We start from the raw sequence: 20,265 nt of genomic DNA on the forward strand, positions 1-20,265 counted from the left end.
TTTCAGCTTTACTTTGCAGGTCTTCCACCAAAACACCAGAAGCAAATACATCCACAACCAAATACAAACATCTAGGACAAGCACTGTATCCTTAAAACATTTATTTTTGTAATAATTTGTCCTTTTTTTCTTTTTGCGTAAGTGCAAAAAATGCACCCAAAAGAGCCACCTGAGGGAAGTCTACATCTTTAAATAAAAAAACAAGCAAAGTGTACATTTATAGTACAAAATTCTCTTTTTAAAAAATTGCACAGTTTGTGTATAATATATATATTCATAATCTCCATTTTAAACAAACTTTAAAGGCTCAGAAAGTAAACAATATCCACCAAATGAAAAATAAAAACATTTTTCCCTAGAATTTAAAGCTGAGGAAACTTGAGACCCTGTTTTCATTTGTGTCCACCATAAATATACATATTTATATGCAAGTCTCTTTACATATAGTCTCTGTGCTAGTGTTTGAACAGACAATCAGAATTATTGCAAAGTAGTTTAGTTCTACTATAAAACATGGGGTGGGGGGGTAGGGGATAAAAGCTTCTCTGCTGAATGTTCATTAAGTTATGCAAACAAAACCTGGGTTTCTTTAGACCCCTTTTGAATTTACTAAAGTTCCTGCTTTCACAAACTGTGTGCATTCAACAATCCAGAACTCCAGTTATGCTTTTTAGCGAGAACACACATTTCCCTGACTTCTTTTTTTTTTTTCAGTTGAACTTTACACAGCGGCCCTGCCCAGTGGGATGGGGGGGGGGGTCAGCGTCGATACGGGTGGAAGCCCTGTATGTTGTGGTTCTGCCCTCTGCCGAACGCGGTGGCAGCAGTCTGGGGGCCGGGGGCGGGCTGTGCTGTCGGGGCCCCGTACGAAGCCGTCGGCTGGCTGGGGTCTGCGAAGCTGTGACTGAAGGCTGTCAGGTCCTGCCCGTACCCTGAGGACCACAACAGAGAGGAGGAAGCAGGAGGAAGAGAGGAGGAGTTTAATGTCAGAGTCACCAGACGCTGTTTAGGGAGAAGCCTTATGCCATTAAAAGTACTGCTAAGTAAAAAACTATTTTAATCTTAAAAGAATACTTCACCCACAAAATGATCATTTGCATATCAATTACTCACCCCATGTTACCTTGAATGCTTGAAGAAAACGTTGTCTACTAAACTATTATATAACAAAAGTCCAAATCTCATTTATCCAGTGCTCAGTACTTCCTAAACACGTGCATTTTTGCTAAGATCATATTGTTATAGTGCACGAGTTGTGCAAGTTGGTAAACAAATGTCTTGATGTCTTAAAGTAAATAATATAGTTTTGCATTCAACAACCAACTTTTCATTTTTTAATTCGTAGTTCATTATCGAGGCATGCAAGAAAAGGTTTGTTCAAGAACTCAAGGTAACACGGGCTCCGTAACTGATATGAAATGGTCATTTGGTAGGCAGGTTAAAAATCCACCTTTTACTATACAATCCAATCGTTAGTTTTCTTTTAACAACAATTACAGGTGCTACTGCAGCTGTTTGAAGTGTTGGTACGTCACAACGATCATCATCATGCTGCCTTCTTGTTCCACTTTTACCACTTTATAACCCATGGGGTAGAATAGACAAGTTTAACAGGCTGTCTTGTTTTATGAGCTTTTTTTATTTTTACTTTGTTCAGTAATTCAATCTTTTAATTGTTTGTCAATGAAGGGATCTGAGATGTGTTTGTGATAAAGTGCTATATACATACATTAACTGACACACCAAACGACTTAATAGATTAAAAAAAAAAATGAAATATGCATTTTGTAAATGATGTTAAGGCTTTAAAAGTTTATTGGTGGATTTTTTTCTCTAGATTGAAATACTGTATTCCTTCAATGAGCCCTTTAGTGTTGAACATTATTGTGCAACATTGTTAAAATGTATAGCTAATTAAATAAACACTTAAAGGGGGCTTCATTGAGGAAAACAATCTCTTGATTCTCTTGATGATTAGTGCAACACGCATAATGTTCTTCTATTCAGACACTGGATGGCAGCACCACTTGGCAAACAAACAAGGGAACCAAAGTGACACCTGGGGAAGGAAACTAACCAACTAAAGGCTGGTGCAACCCAAAATTCACCAGCCACCGTCAAAGTCAGAAGGACATTAAAGTTAAAAAAAACTGAGGGGTTTGCTACCAAATGGTAGAATATGGAAACCAGCTGCAGCCAAATCTTTCCAGCGTCTTGCTGGTTAATTTCCTGCCCTGGAATCATCCAGTCAGCACTGATTTTGAAATGTCACCGATTAATACTGGAGTGGAGGAACTTTTAAATAACTAGAATGGAAAGACAAGAGCCAGAAAGAAAGAAATAAGGTGAGAAAAGTTAGAAAATACCACTTATTTTTGGGGTGTTCAACGTGCTCCATGAACGGAACAAAAATAAGAAATCTGAAGAACAAGAGCAGTCCCAACAGGACCGCTCGACAGAAGAGAGAAGAGAAGTGAAATTGTAAATTTACTGCCATCGTCTCCTTCTTTAAATCTTCTTTCCTTTCTCATCCCTTCAGCTATAATGTGGAGACAGTACATGGGGGGAAAAGACAATGATTGAATGGACTGCTGATGCATAGAGACAACTGAACCATGAACACATTTTCTGACAATTAGATCATCCTTTTATAATCTGCAAAGCAATGCGGACAGAGAGACTGGACAAAAAAGGAGGACATGGTTCTTCTTGGTATAGTAAAGCTACAGCCGCTGAGGGAGAGACGACTGCTTAGAGCTCTGGATGCCAAATTTCAACGTAAATGTATTGTAGTATGTATCAGCTAGCAGTCGTGGCTGTGTTTTACTATACAAGAGTATACACAGTAATTTGTATGTACATGCAAAATGTACATGCAAATACAAAACACAGAGCAAAAGAAAAGAGGAAAGAACCAGGTTGCAGCTCTATAAACACTACAGTACTGAACAAATGCGACTTTTGTGGTTGAGAAGACGATGCTGGCACCTACCTGCACTATATCCTCCCTGCTCATCCTGACCATAACTGTGAGAAGGACGCGTTGGTCCGTAGGCAGAGGGGTCCTGAAGGTAGTTACCCAAGCCTATCAGGGAGATGAGGAGACCAGGTTGACTGAACCCAGATACTGCTGGCCAACTACATAGTCCCCCCCCCCCCCTCACTGACCTGACAGAGCTGCACACTTATACCCAATTACTGCATCTGCACTACGCTCTGAGAGGCATCACTGCTCAGCTTCGTCCTGAAGTCAAAACAAAATGGAGTGCGAGTGTGTGAGCTATCTGCTAGCATGCCTGACTTTTTAAATCATGCCAGCTTTGGTCCGGGACATTTTGTGAAATGTGCATGATATGCTACGATGCAAGTAACGTAGGAAATATGTTTTCCTACCAAGAAAATGTTATGAAAGTGAAGCAAAAACTAGAAAACTGGTGGTTCTGCATGTTTTAGTCTATAAAATATGACTTCACGTTGCTGATTAACATTTTTTTAAAGAATGACATCATTTTGTAGATTGATTTCCTATTTTCTAAGCCGGCATTGGTCTAGATTACTTTCAGCATGTTGTGACAACCAACTTGATTTATCTTTGTTACTTTTCATCATTGTTTTGTGTCAACCAACCATTTTCAAAACTTTAGGTTACTTGCGTAATCAAAGTTTAATGAGTCCTTGGTGGGTCATTCAAGCAACTTTCTCATCCCAAAATTGTCAGAATGAACTCCATTGATGAGCTATTCTGTTGAAAAAAAATTCTGATCCATAAATCAACATGGGCATAACTAAAGTGAAGCAAAATATGACGCTCTACGGCAGTCAATTCTCAAATTTCCGATGTCACAATGTTCTTGAATGCACCCGAAAGTTTTGACAAAAGAAAATAAACTAAATGTTTATTGTGACACAGTATAACGAGAGCAAAAGCCAGTGCCTGCCTGGAAGGTGGGAATAATTCATAACATATGGTTATGGATTACAAAATGATTGGCCTTGAATCAAATATTTATGCATTGAAACATCCAAAACTACTAGTTTGATCTTTATTCTAACCAAATTATTTTAACTTCCTAACTCCACGTGAGCCAAACTTAACTGAAGTTAACGAACTAACTTCAACCATTTACTAATATTACACAAGTGAAACTGTCATACCCAGGTCCTGCTATTGTTACTTTCATGGTAGAGGTGTGTGATTTGTGTCCACATCATCGTCAACGTTTCCGATTTTCTGTTCATTTCATAAAAACGTTGCGAGACTGTGTTGCTGCTACTGACTAAGTGCCTGAACAGGCAGCGCACACTAAATGCAAAAAGCTGGATGGAAGATAAGCACAGACGAGAGACACTGAACAAGATGAGCACCTGTCACGACTGACGGCGATCACGACTGCTTTAAATGTGGATCCAGCAGTGTGAAGCAGCTGTAAGCCAGAAGACTGAATGCAGCTTCTAAATGAGTGTCTAAATGACTGTGTGTTTATGTGACTGAATGGGTGAATGCTGAATGAAGCATGTTCATTTTCCACAGATGCTACTTAGTTATCACAGTATGTCAGCCTTTCTGAGTGTTTCACTGGAGAAGCAACCTCCTAATTTTTTAAGTCATAGCAAATAGTAAGTAAGGCACATCATCTCCGAGAAGCGACTTGATGAAATGTCTAATTTTCAAGTCTCTAGCCAAGTTTGGCCAAGAATTCAGCTCAGTACAGATCCAGGTGGAATAGTTATCCTGGCTGAACACAGTCCAGCTCAAAGACCACAAAGACACGTTATTCAGAAAATGACTTACTAATATCTGCATGTATCCACAAGGCAGAGGCTCAAGGTTCACATTTTGCAGACAAACATGCAAAGCTCTGGTGTGATAAATTGATGGAGATGATGAACAATTTTTGATAAGTAGTGTGGCAGGTTGGACATGCCTAATTCCATAACACTGTCATGCTGGTGCTCTTCTATGGCTATTGTGCCAAGACCAGGAAAAAGAAGGCAGCAAAGTCATCAACAGGGAGGAAGAGAGGGACGTGGAGGAGGAGTAATTAGAGGGAACAACATTTGAAACAAGTCAAATGTCAAGTACAGTCGATCAGGGGAAGGTTGCACTCCCTGGAAAATAAAGACTAAATAAAAATGGAAAACAAAACAAACATTGCAAGGCAGGATGATCTAATTCAAACCTACGAAGACCTACCAATCTTTTTACCAATCCACAGCCCAGCCGGAAAAACTTGACAGAAATGTCTGCTGAAGACTCCTGGATATGGTGAAACTTCAGCAGCATCTTCACCGCAGACCCAGAGGCCTTCATGTATGCAAGAAGCATGTATGCATGTGGAGCAGTTCAAGCTACATGGTACCGAGAGCAAGCTCCTGCTTGTCTAAGGGTTGTAGGTATGCACTTACATGAGATGTAGTCGGACCCATTAAAATATCCAGGGAGATGGGCAGGGCTGAGGAGGGAATTTAAATCAAATGGGAGAGAATAGGGCAGCAAACTGCTTAATGCACAATGCTATTCTTACCATACTGGCTATAAGAGAAGTCAGGCTGCCCAGTGGGAGCTTTGCTCAAGTCCTGAGTTGGTGTGGTGGCCGGGACAAAACCCAGAGGTGCACTTCCTGGAGTATTGGGCGGAGGAGGAACCTGTTGAGCATACTGGTCTGCTTGGGGTGTGCTGAAACTGTAACCTGTTGGAGAGTAATAAGGTCATTTATATGACCGTTGCTTTATCACAGATGGTATATTATGTACAAAATGCTGTTCTACACATAGTCTAGTCTCGTCAATCTAGTTGACCACACCACATCATCATACAAAAATCACTCCTAGTCAATGTATTGAACAATCCACTAAGTCTCTTCTCATTTTAGCCAGTTAGAATACAAGTTGTACGTCCAAATGTCTCTTACACATATCAGCTGCCGGAACAAACTGTGAGTAATACATTTGTAACGCATCATTATGGGCTTCTTTTCCACAGTTTGTTTTGAACATTTTGTCAAAGACGTATAATAGGCTTGATTCTTGTAAGGTAACAAACTCCCCAACAGGCTTTTTAGCAAGATTTCATGAAATGCTGGTTATCTGCGAGTCACTCTGTCTACCTCTGATAAGGTGGCGGTTCCTCCCTGACAACAGCAAAGCTGCCTGGAAAACCTGGCATAGGTTCAATTAATGTGTCCACCTAACTCTCAGTGTCACATTTACATATGCTATATCACCTGTAAGTACTTTGTAGTGATGTCAAAATAACAACAAAAGTGTTAGGCACGAGTGTGTCGGTATTACTGACCAAACTGAGGTGCTGTGCTGTAGCCCTGCTGAGGGTAGCCCTGAGGTGCAGCGAAGCCACCCGCCGGGCTCGTGACCAGGAATGCGTTGAAAGGTGACGGAGGCTGTGTGGGGGTTCCACGGCTGGCTGTCAACTGAGGTCCATACCCGCCTGATCCAATACAGAACAGATCTATTTTACAGAAATGTTTTTACATGAATATATGTTTTATATGTAAGTACACAAGCAATACTAGTAATATCTGTGATATCAGATCAATGTGAACGTGTCTTATTGAACGGCTGAATAACAGACAGACAGTTGATACATAACTGGGTTATAAACTGAATTTGCAGAACACAAGCTTAAACTGAATGAGTTAGCACATGGCCGACACTGTAGCGAGCCTTGCAGGTTGACCCGGAGGTGGTGATATGAAACTGAGCCTGACCAAAAGCAGAGGGAGGCTGGAATCTATTCAAGACGGCCATCTGTGTCAAGCAGCACATTATCAGCAGCCTCAGCCATTGTGAATCAGTGATAACATGTGCTGTTCAATGCGATCGGCCACACAGAGTGCACGGCCATCTTTGTGACACGAGCGTTTCAAGATAAGCGCTTGATCGCATGGCAAAGACTGAAAATCTATAAGATCAATTCACAGTTATGCAACATACTGAAAAAAACAACCAATTCTCTAAAATAAAGAGAAGATATATTTCTGTGTTGTCAAATGGAGATCAAACACCTACCTATCGGTTGGCCAGTAGTCGACACCCACACGCCTTCAGAGAGAGAGAAAAAGGTTTAATCTGGGGACAATAACTGAAATGTAAATTGTTAACAGAAACCAGTTTAATATTCAACATGAAAGTGTAACAAAGGTAATGTAAAGCAGCAGGTTTTTACACATTTAAGCAGTTACTACAAGCACTTGGACTTGTCCCCACTCACCCTGTGCCCCGTAAGGCTGTTGCCAGCCCTGGGCAGGCTGTGCGGTCCAACCATTAGCTGCACTCAAGATGCCCCTGGGTGCCCACTGACAAGGGCCAAGCTGGCCAGGAGCTTTGCTGTCACGGGGTTCGGCCTTCTTTACTTCCACCTGTACAAAAGGACAAGGAGGGCACATTTTGCATCACCAGTATACGGTCTACAAAGTGCCTCACCTAGACAGAGCTGTCCTACCACTGAGTATTTAATCTCAACATTGGGCCAGTTTGAAATCTCTCACTTTATGTTTATTGGAATAACGTGGGGCAACTACGTTAATTTATACTACGGTGTAGCCAGGAGAGCTGTGCAGCTATGTGTCTCAGGTAGTTATTATCAAGCGGGAATTTCATGGTGGCCAAAATCATAATGCAGATAGTAATTGATCAACTTCTTTTTTGTTTTGGAAAGCATCATCTCCAGATCAGAGCCTCTTAACATATACCTGAGAAACATAGAACTATCTCTTTCCTCCAATGAATTACGCTAAATATGATAAAGACATCTAAAGGAAGGTCATGACTTACCTTTCTAACACTTATAAAGAATCTCATTTTTATTGTATTTGGAATAAATTTTAGAGGGGGGAATGGATGTAGAGAGAAATTTGTATCTAAGGTCTAACAGAGTATATAAAAGGTAAACATGCAAATATTATAAATAAACAGTTTTTTTCAGTCAATCTAAAATTGAATCTTCATACTGTGTCAAAGGGAAGAATTTAGTTTTTTTCAATTGAGTACAAGTGACTGACACACTTTGACCTCAATATAATGTCAGATAGCTGCTGGAGGACTCTCAAATGTAAGAATGGTGACTTTAAGTTGAAATACCTTGGATCAAATATAAATGTATTGCTCCAAAACAACAAAGTGTCCTTCCTGTAACTAGGCAAAGCTACCAGCAGTTAACCAGAGCAAGGAAACAGGCTGAGACTAAGGGGGGCCAACCAGAAATAGACTGAGGGGTTGAGTTATTGGGGTCACCTTGCAGGAGGAAAACGAATCACAAATTCCTCCCCGCTTTAAGGTGTTGCCACCTTCCCCAGCCTCCCCTCTTCCTTCTCTGTCGACCTAATTACATGCACATGTTTCCGGCAGTGGCCCCGCCACCGGCAGCTACCTGAGCGCTTTCTCCCGTGGGCATCACAGCTACGAGTGATGGATACTATGACTTCTGTACGGTCCCCAACAGCAGAACTGGGATTTGTTCCACAGTTTGATGTGCTCCACTTTCTAATTTAGTAACTCATATATCCCAACCTCCCTCAAGTCCCAGCATAACGTAATGTCAAGTCAAGAACAATGGATTAAATCCAGCCGAGATTCCTGCTGGAAACCAGGGCAAAGTCAAGGAGTGGAGGTACCCCTGGAGAGTGTACAGGTTGGGCTACATCATATACCAAGGTTTCATCTTTTTAATGAACGATCAATGACATTTCAATACAAATGCCTCAATAGCATTGATTATAACAAAAATCCAGTTTAAATCCGGTGCGGGAAAGCTTTACATTTCCGTTTCTAACTAAAACAACTGAAAAAATAACTAAATGGCATCGTCCCTGGTTGCAGGTCATTCCCCATCTCTCTCTTCCTTTATTCAGTGTCCTCCATCTACTGTCCACCCTCAAATAAAAGCACAAAAGACCCCAAACATACTTTCACAAACAACTTGACTGACTGACATGACTTAACAAAGAGGGTTCCACTTACAGAAACTCATGCTTCATCTGGACCCAAATCCATAAAAGAAAATACGCCGCTCCCACTATTCAGTGCAGAAACAAATTAGCGCTTTTCAGCAACAACAAAAAAAGGCGCCGCTTTCAATAAGAGTTAAAAACCTTAGCCCAAAGCATAAATATAAGCAACGGTCTTTGAGTGTCAAATATCGCACACTGACCTTCAACTATTTAAAAGACCCCTGCAACCATGTAACGATCAAGGACAGAAACAAGACACGTGTGATGATACGATATGATCGACTACACGGTGTGACTTTGAATATTTTTCTTCCACAAATCATTACTGAAAGCGGAAAGGAGACCGTCTCTCCTCTGGTATCTCTGTAGAGTGCTGTAAAAGCTTCTAATCACAAAATGTCTCTATTGGGGGAAAAGCGGGGCTGATGAATGAGAGCTTTAAAGCCCAAGTGCCAGGACCAATCCTGGCCAGATATGTACCAAGTAGTACTGTATTTTTGACTGGTTTGTTTTCCTCAGCTGAGGTGCCAGGTGGATGGTGTTTGCCACAAGCAATAGAACAATACAAGGCGTGCCAGAAGGTTAGGAGCTGTGCTTAAATATAACACCAGAATGAGTTTTTTCCCCCGGATGGACAGCTTACCTGACACAATCTGAATCGTCTTTGCACAGTAAACCCAGCCGCCTGGTACACACACTGATTTAAAAACAAACACTAAGAAGTGACATGCAAATATTATTGTGCGACTTGTGTCTCATCCCGAGCAGCATTTCAGAGAGAACTGTCATCTGTTATTTAGAAAAACTGAAAGACACAGTATGGAGATTCTTCAACTGAGGTCACCGAGTTGAGCTTTTTCTTTAACTTTTCAAAACGAACAAAAAAAAGAAAAACATGTTGACGTGTAAGTGACCTGCCAACAACATATCAGAAAACAAAAGAAACGGAACTGATTGGACCAATCCTTTAGGTGATTCATATTCAGCAAAGTGCTGTATTATATCCCAATTATGTAATAAAACAGAAAATGATGTAACTTTAATATTTTAGGAGAATCGAATGGACTTAAGACATCCTAAAGGAGTGGTCGATTTAAACAAAGCCTTAGGCGACTACAGAAGCTGTGATATATCAGCATTAGTGAAGGATCATTGTGCCTCCAGAAACTATAACTTATGGCAATAAGTGAGAGGGCAGAACATGTTTAGAGCAAAAAATATTATTATCAAGAATAATATTATGATGAGTAAATTAATTAGTGGCCTGATCAGTTGTTTTCTTGTTTGATGTCAAAGGTTAACTATGTGCTCTAATGATGCTGCAGCCGCAAATGACCAAATCAAAACAGCATCATAGTGTAATTCTCACTCTGTCGCCCAAGCCTCCGTTTGATCTTAAGGGTAAAATAAAACTACAACTACACACTTTTTTGCCCATGATGTCGTGAAAATGCATGTTGACAGCCTGGTCCACTGATTGTTCGGCCTCGAAAGTAATAAATCCAAAACCTAGCCAACGACCAAGAGTGAATCAAGGTAGCAGGGGGGTTGTGACAACACAAGATGAAGAACAGTATTGGGCTTCAGCAGAGTGAGGATCCGTCAAGACTGAGCAAGAGGCTCCTGGGGTTCGGATGATGTCGCAGACTCGCAGAACAACACAAATTCCAAGACTAATGCCTGGGGGATTGAAGGAAACTTTCTTTCTTTACTGTGCAGGGAAAGATTTAGTGAAGAGAACAATACAGGACTGCTTAACTGCTAAACATGAAGAACGACACGTGCAGCAATTGATTTAATGAAGTCCATCTTCCACCCTTTAACATTGATAAATGCCAATCGAACCAATATTACTTCATGCTGTTTCATCCAAACCCCACCTTGATCTGTCCCTTCGTATATTGCTGTGGAGCACACACTCGCAGCAGCCATTGTTAATGCATCACAAAAATATGGAGAAACACAAACTGTAGAATGCCTAAAGCTTTCTCCAAGCTTTCCCAAATTCAGTATTTTATTTTTGAGTCAGCCAAGATAAGCCTAAAATGGATAATTAAAGTATTGCTCACAACGGTAACACAAAGATATAGGCCACAACTGGTTCCCCAAAGTCACAAGTTGCTGATTGTGATCAAAAGTTTTCATGGGGGATGTACAATGTTCATCAACAAGAGTGAGAACATTTCGCTACCAACATTTGGGCTCAGTAAACTCATCCGACTATCTGCAACAGTGCAATAGAGCGTCAGCGGGCTGCGCTGCGCTGCAGTGATCTACTTTCAATTTGATAAACTTTCCACGATGGCAGAACTGGGTTGTGTGCGCTTCTCTACTTGGGGACCTAGCCTGAATCCAATTAAAGACAATACTACTGAGACTTTAGAGACCTCTAGTGCCATGCCAAGCGTTCCCCAGCCTCATGATCTATTGCTATTAATAACATCTGTCAATGACCCGTCCTTATTCTAAATATAAAACCAAGTTGACACATTGAAGACTTTGACATATCTTGTTTACAGCGACGTGTCTTGGTTACACTCAAGTTGACAATTTAAACTAATACTACTGATAAAACTGATGTGAAATAAGACTAGCTGTGGAGTGACTATCACTCAGACTATGAAACGTAGAACTGTGAGATCATTTAAAATCATCATTTATGCAGCAACTATTTTTGATAATTTAATAATCATATTTGGGTTAGGGATTTTTTTTTTTTTTACAAAAAAAAAACTGTTTTCAGCTTCTTGAATATAAATACTTACTTTTTTGTAAGATTGGTCAGAAAAAAACATCATTATGGGCTCTGGGAAATTTTAATGAATCTTATACATTAAAAAATGAATCTACTAATCATGAAAATAATTAGCAGATGAAAACCAGCCTGAAAATGAAGACAATCTGAAACGATTGCATGAGAGTCTATGTAGGACAGTCGCCCAATGCTACGCTATGATTGGCCAGTCTGCGTTCGAGGGGCGGGACGTAGCGAAGGGTTTCTTGCTGTTAAACTATTGCTCGAGTAACCTGGAGTTAAATCCTCATCACATTGTCTCTCTCTAGTCACAGAGCATTCACAATTTGAGGCAACTTTGTACACACCCCATTTTGACCAGGTAAAGAATTTGAGTGCTTTTACATTTGGCCTGTACCTCTGTGCTACCAGTCAATGCACAGTAACCTAAAGGAGAAAAGACAAATCTTAAGAGACACCGTTAATCACATTCAAACCATTCACAAGGAGAAGGGGGACAGAAGAAAGAAAAATAGAAAAGGGCTTACTTACAAAAATACTTAACTCTCTACATATGGGAAAACACATACTACGCCATTTAAGATAAGATACACGTATCAGTTACATAGATAGCAAGTTAAAGAAAACTTATTCCAACATTGAAAGTCTAACGTTTTTAGTAAAAGAAACTGTTTACACTATTAAAGATTATGTTATGGTTGTTAGTGGTGCAATACATGTTAAATTCCAATGACAAACTATTCTGGGTTTCTCCCAACAGAGGATGAATGGGGGTTTGGACTGGAGAGCAGTAATACACGTAGTGGGTCAGTGGCCGCTGCATCATTGCTATGTAGGACAAACACAGAGGAAACAGCCGAGACTGTAAGTCAGCAGGCAGAGACTGCCGGTGGCACAGGGTCTGATTCCCAGTGAGGCACATGTCATAAACATGTCATAAACATATCATAAAAAAAATGATGAAATTAAACTCTTCTGGGATTTTAAAAGGTCTCATTTATAACTGTCAGTAAATAGGTTAGAAAGAATGTTGTGATAGAAAAGTAAAACCTGTTAAAATAGTTCCATTGTTCTGATGATAACAATGTAATATTGAACTTCAGCCTCTGAAGGACTAATCCCCCCTTTAGATGCTCAAACTGTTCTCAATATGCCAGATGCATGTTGTGATAAAGTACTGCTTTTGGAGCACCTGCTCTCCTGTCCACAACATATTTTTATTGTTTAGTTTACTGACCTTTCAGCATTATCACAGGTTCATAAAGACAATTCCCAGAATTTAAATAGACTAAAATGTGGCAAAATATTACATGCTTTTACATCCTTCCAATTAAAGGAATGGACGTTTTGCATTTAATACACTTTAGAGGAGATACTTCCTAGTATTTCTGGAGTTGTACTCTTTAAAATGACACATCTCTTCGCTATATTAAGTTCTGCTATATATATATATATATATATATGCATGCTATATTGAGGCTACTGTGGGCATCCCTACTTCTAAAATGGACTTCTTTTCTTTTTTTATCTTACAACATTTAAATAGCTTAAAACTTTCTTTTTGTCAAATTTCCTTTTAGAGATAGATCAATGAATCTCTATAATTGTTCAAAGCAAACACGGCAACAACAGACAATATCACTGAAGATGATGTTGGTCGGATAAAATGATCAATTTAAGGGTTTGGGGAAATTGTGACACAAATTTTACTATTTAAAAAAACACTTTCAAAAATGGCTTAATTAATTTAATAATTAACTAATTGAATTAATTAGTTATCGTAATCACCCCAAATAGAATTCTTAATTCCACATAGTAAGAGTAGAAATGTGTTCATGGAGCAGACTCATGTTGTCACACAAGGTCACGCAGGAAACAATTGTCAGATTTGAACGTCTGACAAAAGGCTGAGACGAGGTTTTAAAGTCCCATCTGCTGTTTTGTTCTCTGGACAGATTACATGTAACACATTTATAACCATCGCATACACTGAAGGTAATTTCATGAATTTCACAGGAGAGCAGTGTATCTCACGTTACAATAAGCTTCTCATTCCACCTCTAGAAATGTTGAGTCAGGTTTCCCATTCGATTGTAAGCTGTGTTGACTTTTTACACGGGTTTTATCCAACATGCGCTGGAGTTTTACTGTGGGTCTTCACCGTACATAAACTTCATGTTATGGCTGACGGCTTTTAAATTCAATTGAATATCTGGCGCTTGATGGGCTTTTTTTTCTCTTTGGGCCAGAATAGTTTGTCATGAGATTTAAGATGGTACGGTGTAGAGAGGGGAGGAAAAAACGGGATCAGCTTTTACCTCGGGGCCTCTGCTTCTCCGCATCATAGATCATTACCACCTCTGTGACCTTCGATGGGACAAAGGGAAACAGTGGCTCCATTCAGATCACAGGACATACTCCAATTAAATATTCTGCCTCAGTTTGAAAGAATAATGAATTGTCCTATCCCATCCCTCTAAATATCAACTCTCACATCTATTCAAGCAGTCTTAATATGAACGGCATTATGCACTTCTCCATACTCACCACTCCGAATCTATTGAAATAGTCCCTGAGTTCAGGCTCGCCGCAGTTATGGGGGATTCCACCTACAAATATCTTCTTTGATTTATTGCTATCGGCTTTGCTGCCCTTCTGAAAGAAAACAAGGAGTGTATGGATTATAATGTCTGTTAAAGGATCACTCTGGCTAGGAGAACGTTAGCCATCATCTATTCAAAGAAATTAGGTTCTTCTCTTGCCCCGGGGTATAATTCTTAACATGTCATGTCAATGCAAACACTAGTCTCCACAGATCAGAGCGCACGGCTTCCTCCACTTACTCTCAACCACTAAGCATTTCACCATTGCTGCGCACTGCACTCATGCTGCAAAGGCTAGAGGCTGCGTACAACAATGATTTTTTTAAACAATTACATCTTCTGCTTTGTTAGGAAAAACATTCAGTGGCGGCTACTTAAAATCAGTGAAAAGAGGTTCCAGTGGGAACGCAAAGGGCTTCATTTGTAAAAGCTTCCGACATACAATTTAGGCTTACAGCTAAATATAGCACATACAAAAAAATGTTTTATTGACAGCAAAGGGGCAATAACTGAAACCATCGACGTCCAAAGGGACAAGATGACTATAATAGATCTGCAGTGGCTCGTTGATCGAACCAGAAATTACCCAAGTTGCTGCAGAGATTTCTGCCTTTCAAAAAAATTCACTGCTGAAAGCAATTTCCTGTGTCACACTATCCTGCTCGTCTCTAGTTCTACTTGTGTTTTCTCAGTTTTATTCAACAAGGGACAACAGTTATAAGAACAACATATTTTAGCTGGGAAGGCGTGAAAACTCCACCATTTTTTTTTTAAAAGAAAGAAAACAGTTCCACATCCAAAAAAAGCAATGCATAAGTGTTGTTACAGTTCCACTACGACCTCTTCATGAGACCTTTTTTTTTTACATCTGGGAAAACGTGACCACAGATCTGCTGATATTGTTGCAGTCGCTCAATTACAAATAGAGGTCGATACAAGTCAGAGATTCTTTGATGCTTCTGTGATTTATCAAAACACCCAAACCAATTTCTAGTATTCTCAAAGGCATTAAGGCCGTGTAGATCGTTTGTTTAAATTGCACTCTTCTAAGAAACAACATGTAGGTCAAAGTCAGACTGTTTTTATAAATGAAGCTCAATGTCTCCTCATGGCCATGAAGAGAGTCCAACCTCAGAAGTAGGGGATGGAGAGAGACGGATGACCTGAGTCCTATATAACTCCTATCATAGCCAGTAGAAATCAGATTTTTCTTACCCAGCCCTCCTTGGTTCGAGTCTTTTCCGGTTGCATTCCTCTGGGAGTGCACGGCTTCGGGTCAATCTGACAGCAGAGAGAGAAAACGTGCCACCTTAGCCCCAAATAAAGGCACCTTCAAATGTTCTTCTTCACTGAACCCATCACAGTATATCGACTCGCCTCACACAACAGGGAAACACATGTACGGACATTCATTTGAATATATGGCCAATGAAACGTTACGCCCTTCTCCGCCTTCTTAAACAGAGTGAAGGTAGCAATAGGTCACGGTGAGCTGGCTGCATTGATACAAGTAATTATTGAAACCTGAAATGCAGAAGCAGTTTCTTTTCTGCCATCTCAGAGAAGTCCAGGTTCAACTGCCGATCTCTGCTAATTGGACTTAAAACATGTCAGTCTTGTTGGACAAACCAAAATCAATATTTAGCTAAGTGCATTGTCTGTACCAACGCTAGCAGGCAAGAACAACTGTGCTTCTCCTTGAATAACTTCTAACTTCTCTGAATGGTGAAATGCAGCACGAGGGTTTTTCACATTGCTCACACAATGCGCAGGCAGATCACTCGGGTTGATACGACTATCTGCTCCTTTGATTTAAAATACTCACATTTCTTCCATCAAGATTATGCGGCTTTGTCTCCAGCACTGTCCGTACACAGTTGGGGTCTTTGAATTTGACAAAGCCGAAGCCTCGCGACTGATTTGTAGTTTTGTCCTTCATGATGACACAATCTACTACTTCCCCGTACTGTGAGAAGTAGTTCCTAAGTGTCTCTGAGGAGAGACAGAAAGAAAATTGCATAACAGTGGTGCTTCATGAAAATTAGCACAGAAACATACAACTACAGTGCAATTATAATTGGAGCTATAACCCAATCCAGCTTGCCTCGTGAACACAAAGAAGTGTGGTCATGATTTATAGAACTCATGCTTTCATTATGATAAATGATGCTAAGAAAATATCTTCAGCACTCCAACCTGCAGTAAAACAGGTGTGGGGGGAGAAACACAAGCACCACTCCATGAAAGTACACAGGGAAGACTATAAGTCATCCAGTGACCGTGGTTTTGACTTATGGCATAACATTGGGCTTTTTACCATTGGTTTTTAATGTAAAAACATAAAAACACAGTGCAGTCACGTTCAACTCGCATTATGACATTCCTAAAGAGCGAACAAAGCACTGACACACTGTCATGTAAAATGGCACCAAATATACAACGGACTACTGTAACGCCACAGCAGCAAAGCGTGCCAGCTTGAACAAACGAGGGGCCACTTCGGAGAGGGCTATCGTAATTGCTTTTCTCATTGCTGGGAAGCCCTGGGGCATCGCTGAGGAAACAAGCTCAGAGTTAGGCAGAGCTGTGGTTCAGATCGCAATGTTAGCAGTGTGCCGTTAACACAGGCAAGCCCTTGTTTAAAGTTACACAACGGCCAATCAAGCATGAGGCAGTAAAACAACTGAAGACTAGCCCATCTCTGGGCTAGTCTGTGCTGGGGAATGTATACACCCAATGTAGACTGACTAATGTAGACTCCACCGCCGGGGTTTGCAGTTTGCAACTGATCATTAGTCATTTTGCAAAGTGAAAATGGAGAAAATCCCAATGACATATTTCAAACACAGGAAACCTGCATTATACAGTATAAAGAGGCACAATACTTATATCAATGTAATGTAAATAACATATCTTGATATTTTATACTTTTCATTATGCATCAGTGGTGTTAAATTATCTAATTGATGTCATATGATGTGATGTGCATCACTGTCATCATACACTTGATATCAGCGACAATAATAGCTGCTAAATAAGCAAGACCATCTCTATCTCTTAGACCACCACACCCACGTTGGTAATGATTGTCATACACCAATCATACAGGACACCCTTATTTGAATTATTGTATGACAGCACCAACTGTCACATGCAAAAGTAGTATTTTATTGCCCAGCTCTACTTCTATTTCTTATAACCCGATCATCTATTAAGACTTTATTCAACTTTGATTCAAACTCCAAGCGAGAGTCCCAACAAATGACCAACAAGGTCCTTCAGTCCGACAACAAAACAATCCAATACATCCAACAAATTCCTGTTAATGAACAATGCTGCCTGCACGAAGTGACTGCAACAGCGTAACTAACCTTGTGTGGTACTCCAGTCCAATCCTCCCACAAAAAGTTTCCTGAAAAGAGTAGATATATGATGATAGATGAGTCAATCGTTAACCATCACTTTGAATCAGAGTAAAGGACAAACTTATAGTTATACAAGTCACGTACAAAAAGGCATGATAACAAACTGAAAACACAGGCAGAGGAGAAGATTGACAGCACAGCTTCAGAGCCATAACAACGCTCCAGCTGACTGAAGAGCTTAGTACAAAGATATTACACAACATGAGGCAACGCTGCCACCAACGCTGGTGCAGAGCAGGGAGATATACACACACAGCTTCAGCTGACCGGGTTTATGGTGACCAACGTTAAGGTCCAGTCCTGGTCGTGGAGGTCACTTTGGACTTCCGACACTGGCCGTGATGACCGCGACAATAACGGTCTTTTGTATGAACCTCCTGCCACGTAAGTTACCCCGGGACAGAGCCATAGAGCCACAGTGTTTAGCTAACACAGCACTCTGCTGACAAACTGAGTCCAGAAGCTGCAGCAAGCTAGTGCCTGTGTACCACCGGCTCCAGCATCCACCTCTGAAGCACCGAGTATCCGAGCGGAGGACGAGAGAGCGGCTGCTCGGCTCCATGCATGCGGACCGGTGACTGCACAACTGGAAGTTTAACGACAGTTTAAGTGGCGCTAATATCAAAACCAGCTTGCGAGTTAATGTATTAAGATCGCTGCTGAACACACATCCGTGATGACTGTAGCGGCTGTGACAGAAGTGTGGGTGTTAGTGCAGGTGGAGGAGGCTCCATCCTCCAGCAGTGCCCGCTAAATGCCCTCCTCGCATCGGCGAAGTCGAGAAGAGGAGACTCTCGCTTCGCTGGCAATCGTTAGCTGCGCTAGCTCAGGTGCTAACTGAAAACAACACTGAAATAACTAATTACGCTTTCCTACATTCCCCTGACAAGCTACGCGACAGTACTCCAGACATGCATGGTGTATTTCACCGTAAGCAAAAACAGTAACAACTGAGCCACTTTGATGACTACTTTCACTTTTTTGTCCGTCTCTCTTCGGGCTAGCGATCTCTCGCTAAGTTACTACAGCTAGCTTAGCTTGATCGCTAACGCTAGCTGTCAGATGACAGCTTGACAAGTCAGCACGCTAATGATAAGTTAACAATGCAATGCACAGTGTCATGCGTCCGCAGTGGAAGGCTTCGTTAAATGGATCTTACCCGACTTCATCTCCGACTAAGTTGTTGTTCATTTCTGAGGCTAAAGCGGGGGACTGTCGGAGCTGTGACCGGCTTATTGCTTCAGTGCTGCCCGTCTCAGACTGAGAGCGGAGGAAGGTCACTCCGCTTTTTGGTTCAAACTGTTCTGCGCAATGACGACGCTGCAGGGGGGCAGCGGCCTTTAAAGGAACATTACAAACCAACCAGTCACTCTACTAGTTCTAACTATCCCACTATCTAAATGCTTTACATCCAGAGGTCTTTTAAGCATTCCTATCAGGAAATGTGTTGAAGAAACAGCCCTAACAACAATGAGTGATAATGAAAACAATGAAAAGTAGACAGCCCTCTTAAGACATCATGGATTGACGACAGAATACAAAGGTATCTAACGTGTGGACTGATTATTTTAGGTGGGATAAAAGAAAAGATAATGTGTTATCCGATGGTTATCTTCCTGTTGGGAGCATTCTGTCTATAGGTCAGGAGGTTATATTATGTTACTCCTGTATTTAAACATTTAGTCGAATAGAAAACAAGATATATTTTAAGATAGACCTGCGTACAACAAAAACATATATAGTATAAATGCATAAAAAAAAATACAATTCAAACACAAAGTTACAGACACAATAGACGAATTAATCCTACAATAAAGAAAACAATAACTACAGCATTCAGAGTATAATAATGTGCACATAAACAGGAAGGTTTTCGTTTTCAGGGTAAAACTGTGTTTTAGTTTAGAAGAAATCTCACAATATGTTCAAACAGTTATGTTAGAACAGCTCTCTACAGTCTATCACAGATGTTTTATTGAATTAACACCTAAGTACTTCCTGAAGGCAAAACAATACCTGCATTCAAGTCGTGTATGATTTAGTAAAGAAATGTTCTGCCGAATGGGAAAAAAACAAGAATATCCGCTTCTACCAGTGCTACGAAGTGGAACATTTCTCATAGACTCATATATCATAAATTATGGCAAATAATCTACTGAAGTTGGCCCCCTTCACTTGCAAGATCTCTGAGAGTGTGTCTTAATAACAAATAAAAATACCTTATGTAATACTTAATTGTAAAAAGTGGACCATCACATTCACACACATGCTGTCTATCTACCTGCAAAGTCAGTCAAAAAGCTTGTATCATGCAATAATTGGATAACTGATTAACAATAAAAATAGAAGTACACATTTTGGAGTATTCCCCAAGCTTACGCACAACTCAGTTACTGTAATGTCAGAATGAGGTTCACCCTCTCATTCTTGCTTCGCTTTCTCTATTTAATGACACTTTTAGAGGACAACATGAGGTCACACTTCAGTTTTTCTCCACTGGGACTCCATCAACACAG

The 20,265-nt window shown here is 40.5% G+C and overlaps 1 protein-coding gene across 4 annotated transcripts; it reads right to left on the reverse strand.

Annotated features, from left to right (window-relative positions):
* Nucleotides 1-86: 86 nt before the first annotated feature.
* On the reverse strand, nt 87-19,030 carry dazap1 (DAZ associated protein 1). 4 transcript variants are annotated; one of them, XM_031859459.1, is made up of 13 exons: nt 18,909-19,030; nt 17,696-17,736; nt 16,150-16,316; nt 15,540-15,605; nt 14,269-14,376; nt 14,040-14,088; nt 10,393-10,475; nt 7,229-7,376; nt 7,027-7,059; nt 6,296-6,445; nt 5,526-5,690; nt 2,993-3,085; nt 87-932 (listed from the first exon to the last, which is right to left on the reverse strand). In XM_031859459.1, exons 1-13 carry the CDS (start codon nt 18,938-18,940, stop codon nt 760-762), a joined length of 1,308 nt encoding a protein of 435 aa, XP_031715319.1. In that variant the 5' UTR covers nt 18,941-19,030; the 3' UTR covers nt 87-759. The 4 variants fall into 4 exon arrangements, with proteins under 4 accessions (XP_031715319.1, XP_031715317.1, XP_031715318.1 ...); XM_031859457.1 differs by lacking the exon at nt 2,993-3,085 and having other exon boundaries at nt 6,296-6,466; nt 14,269-14,373; XM_031859458.1 differs by lacking the exon at nt 2,993-3,085.
* Nucleotides 19,031-20,265: the final 1,235 nt, after the last annotated feature.

Source organism: Anarrhichthys ocellatus, unplaced genomic scaffold (genome assembly GCF_004355925.1).
Source record: "Anarrhichthys ocellatus isolate YVR2014 unplaced genomic scaffold, GSC_Weel_1.0 scaffold22, whole genome shotgun sequence".
Classification (NCBI taxonomy): domain Eukaryota; kingdom Metazoa; phylum Chordata; class Actinopteri; order Perciformes; family Anarhichadidae; genus Anarrhichthys; species Anarrhichthys ocellatus.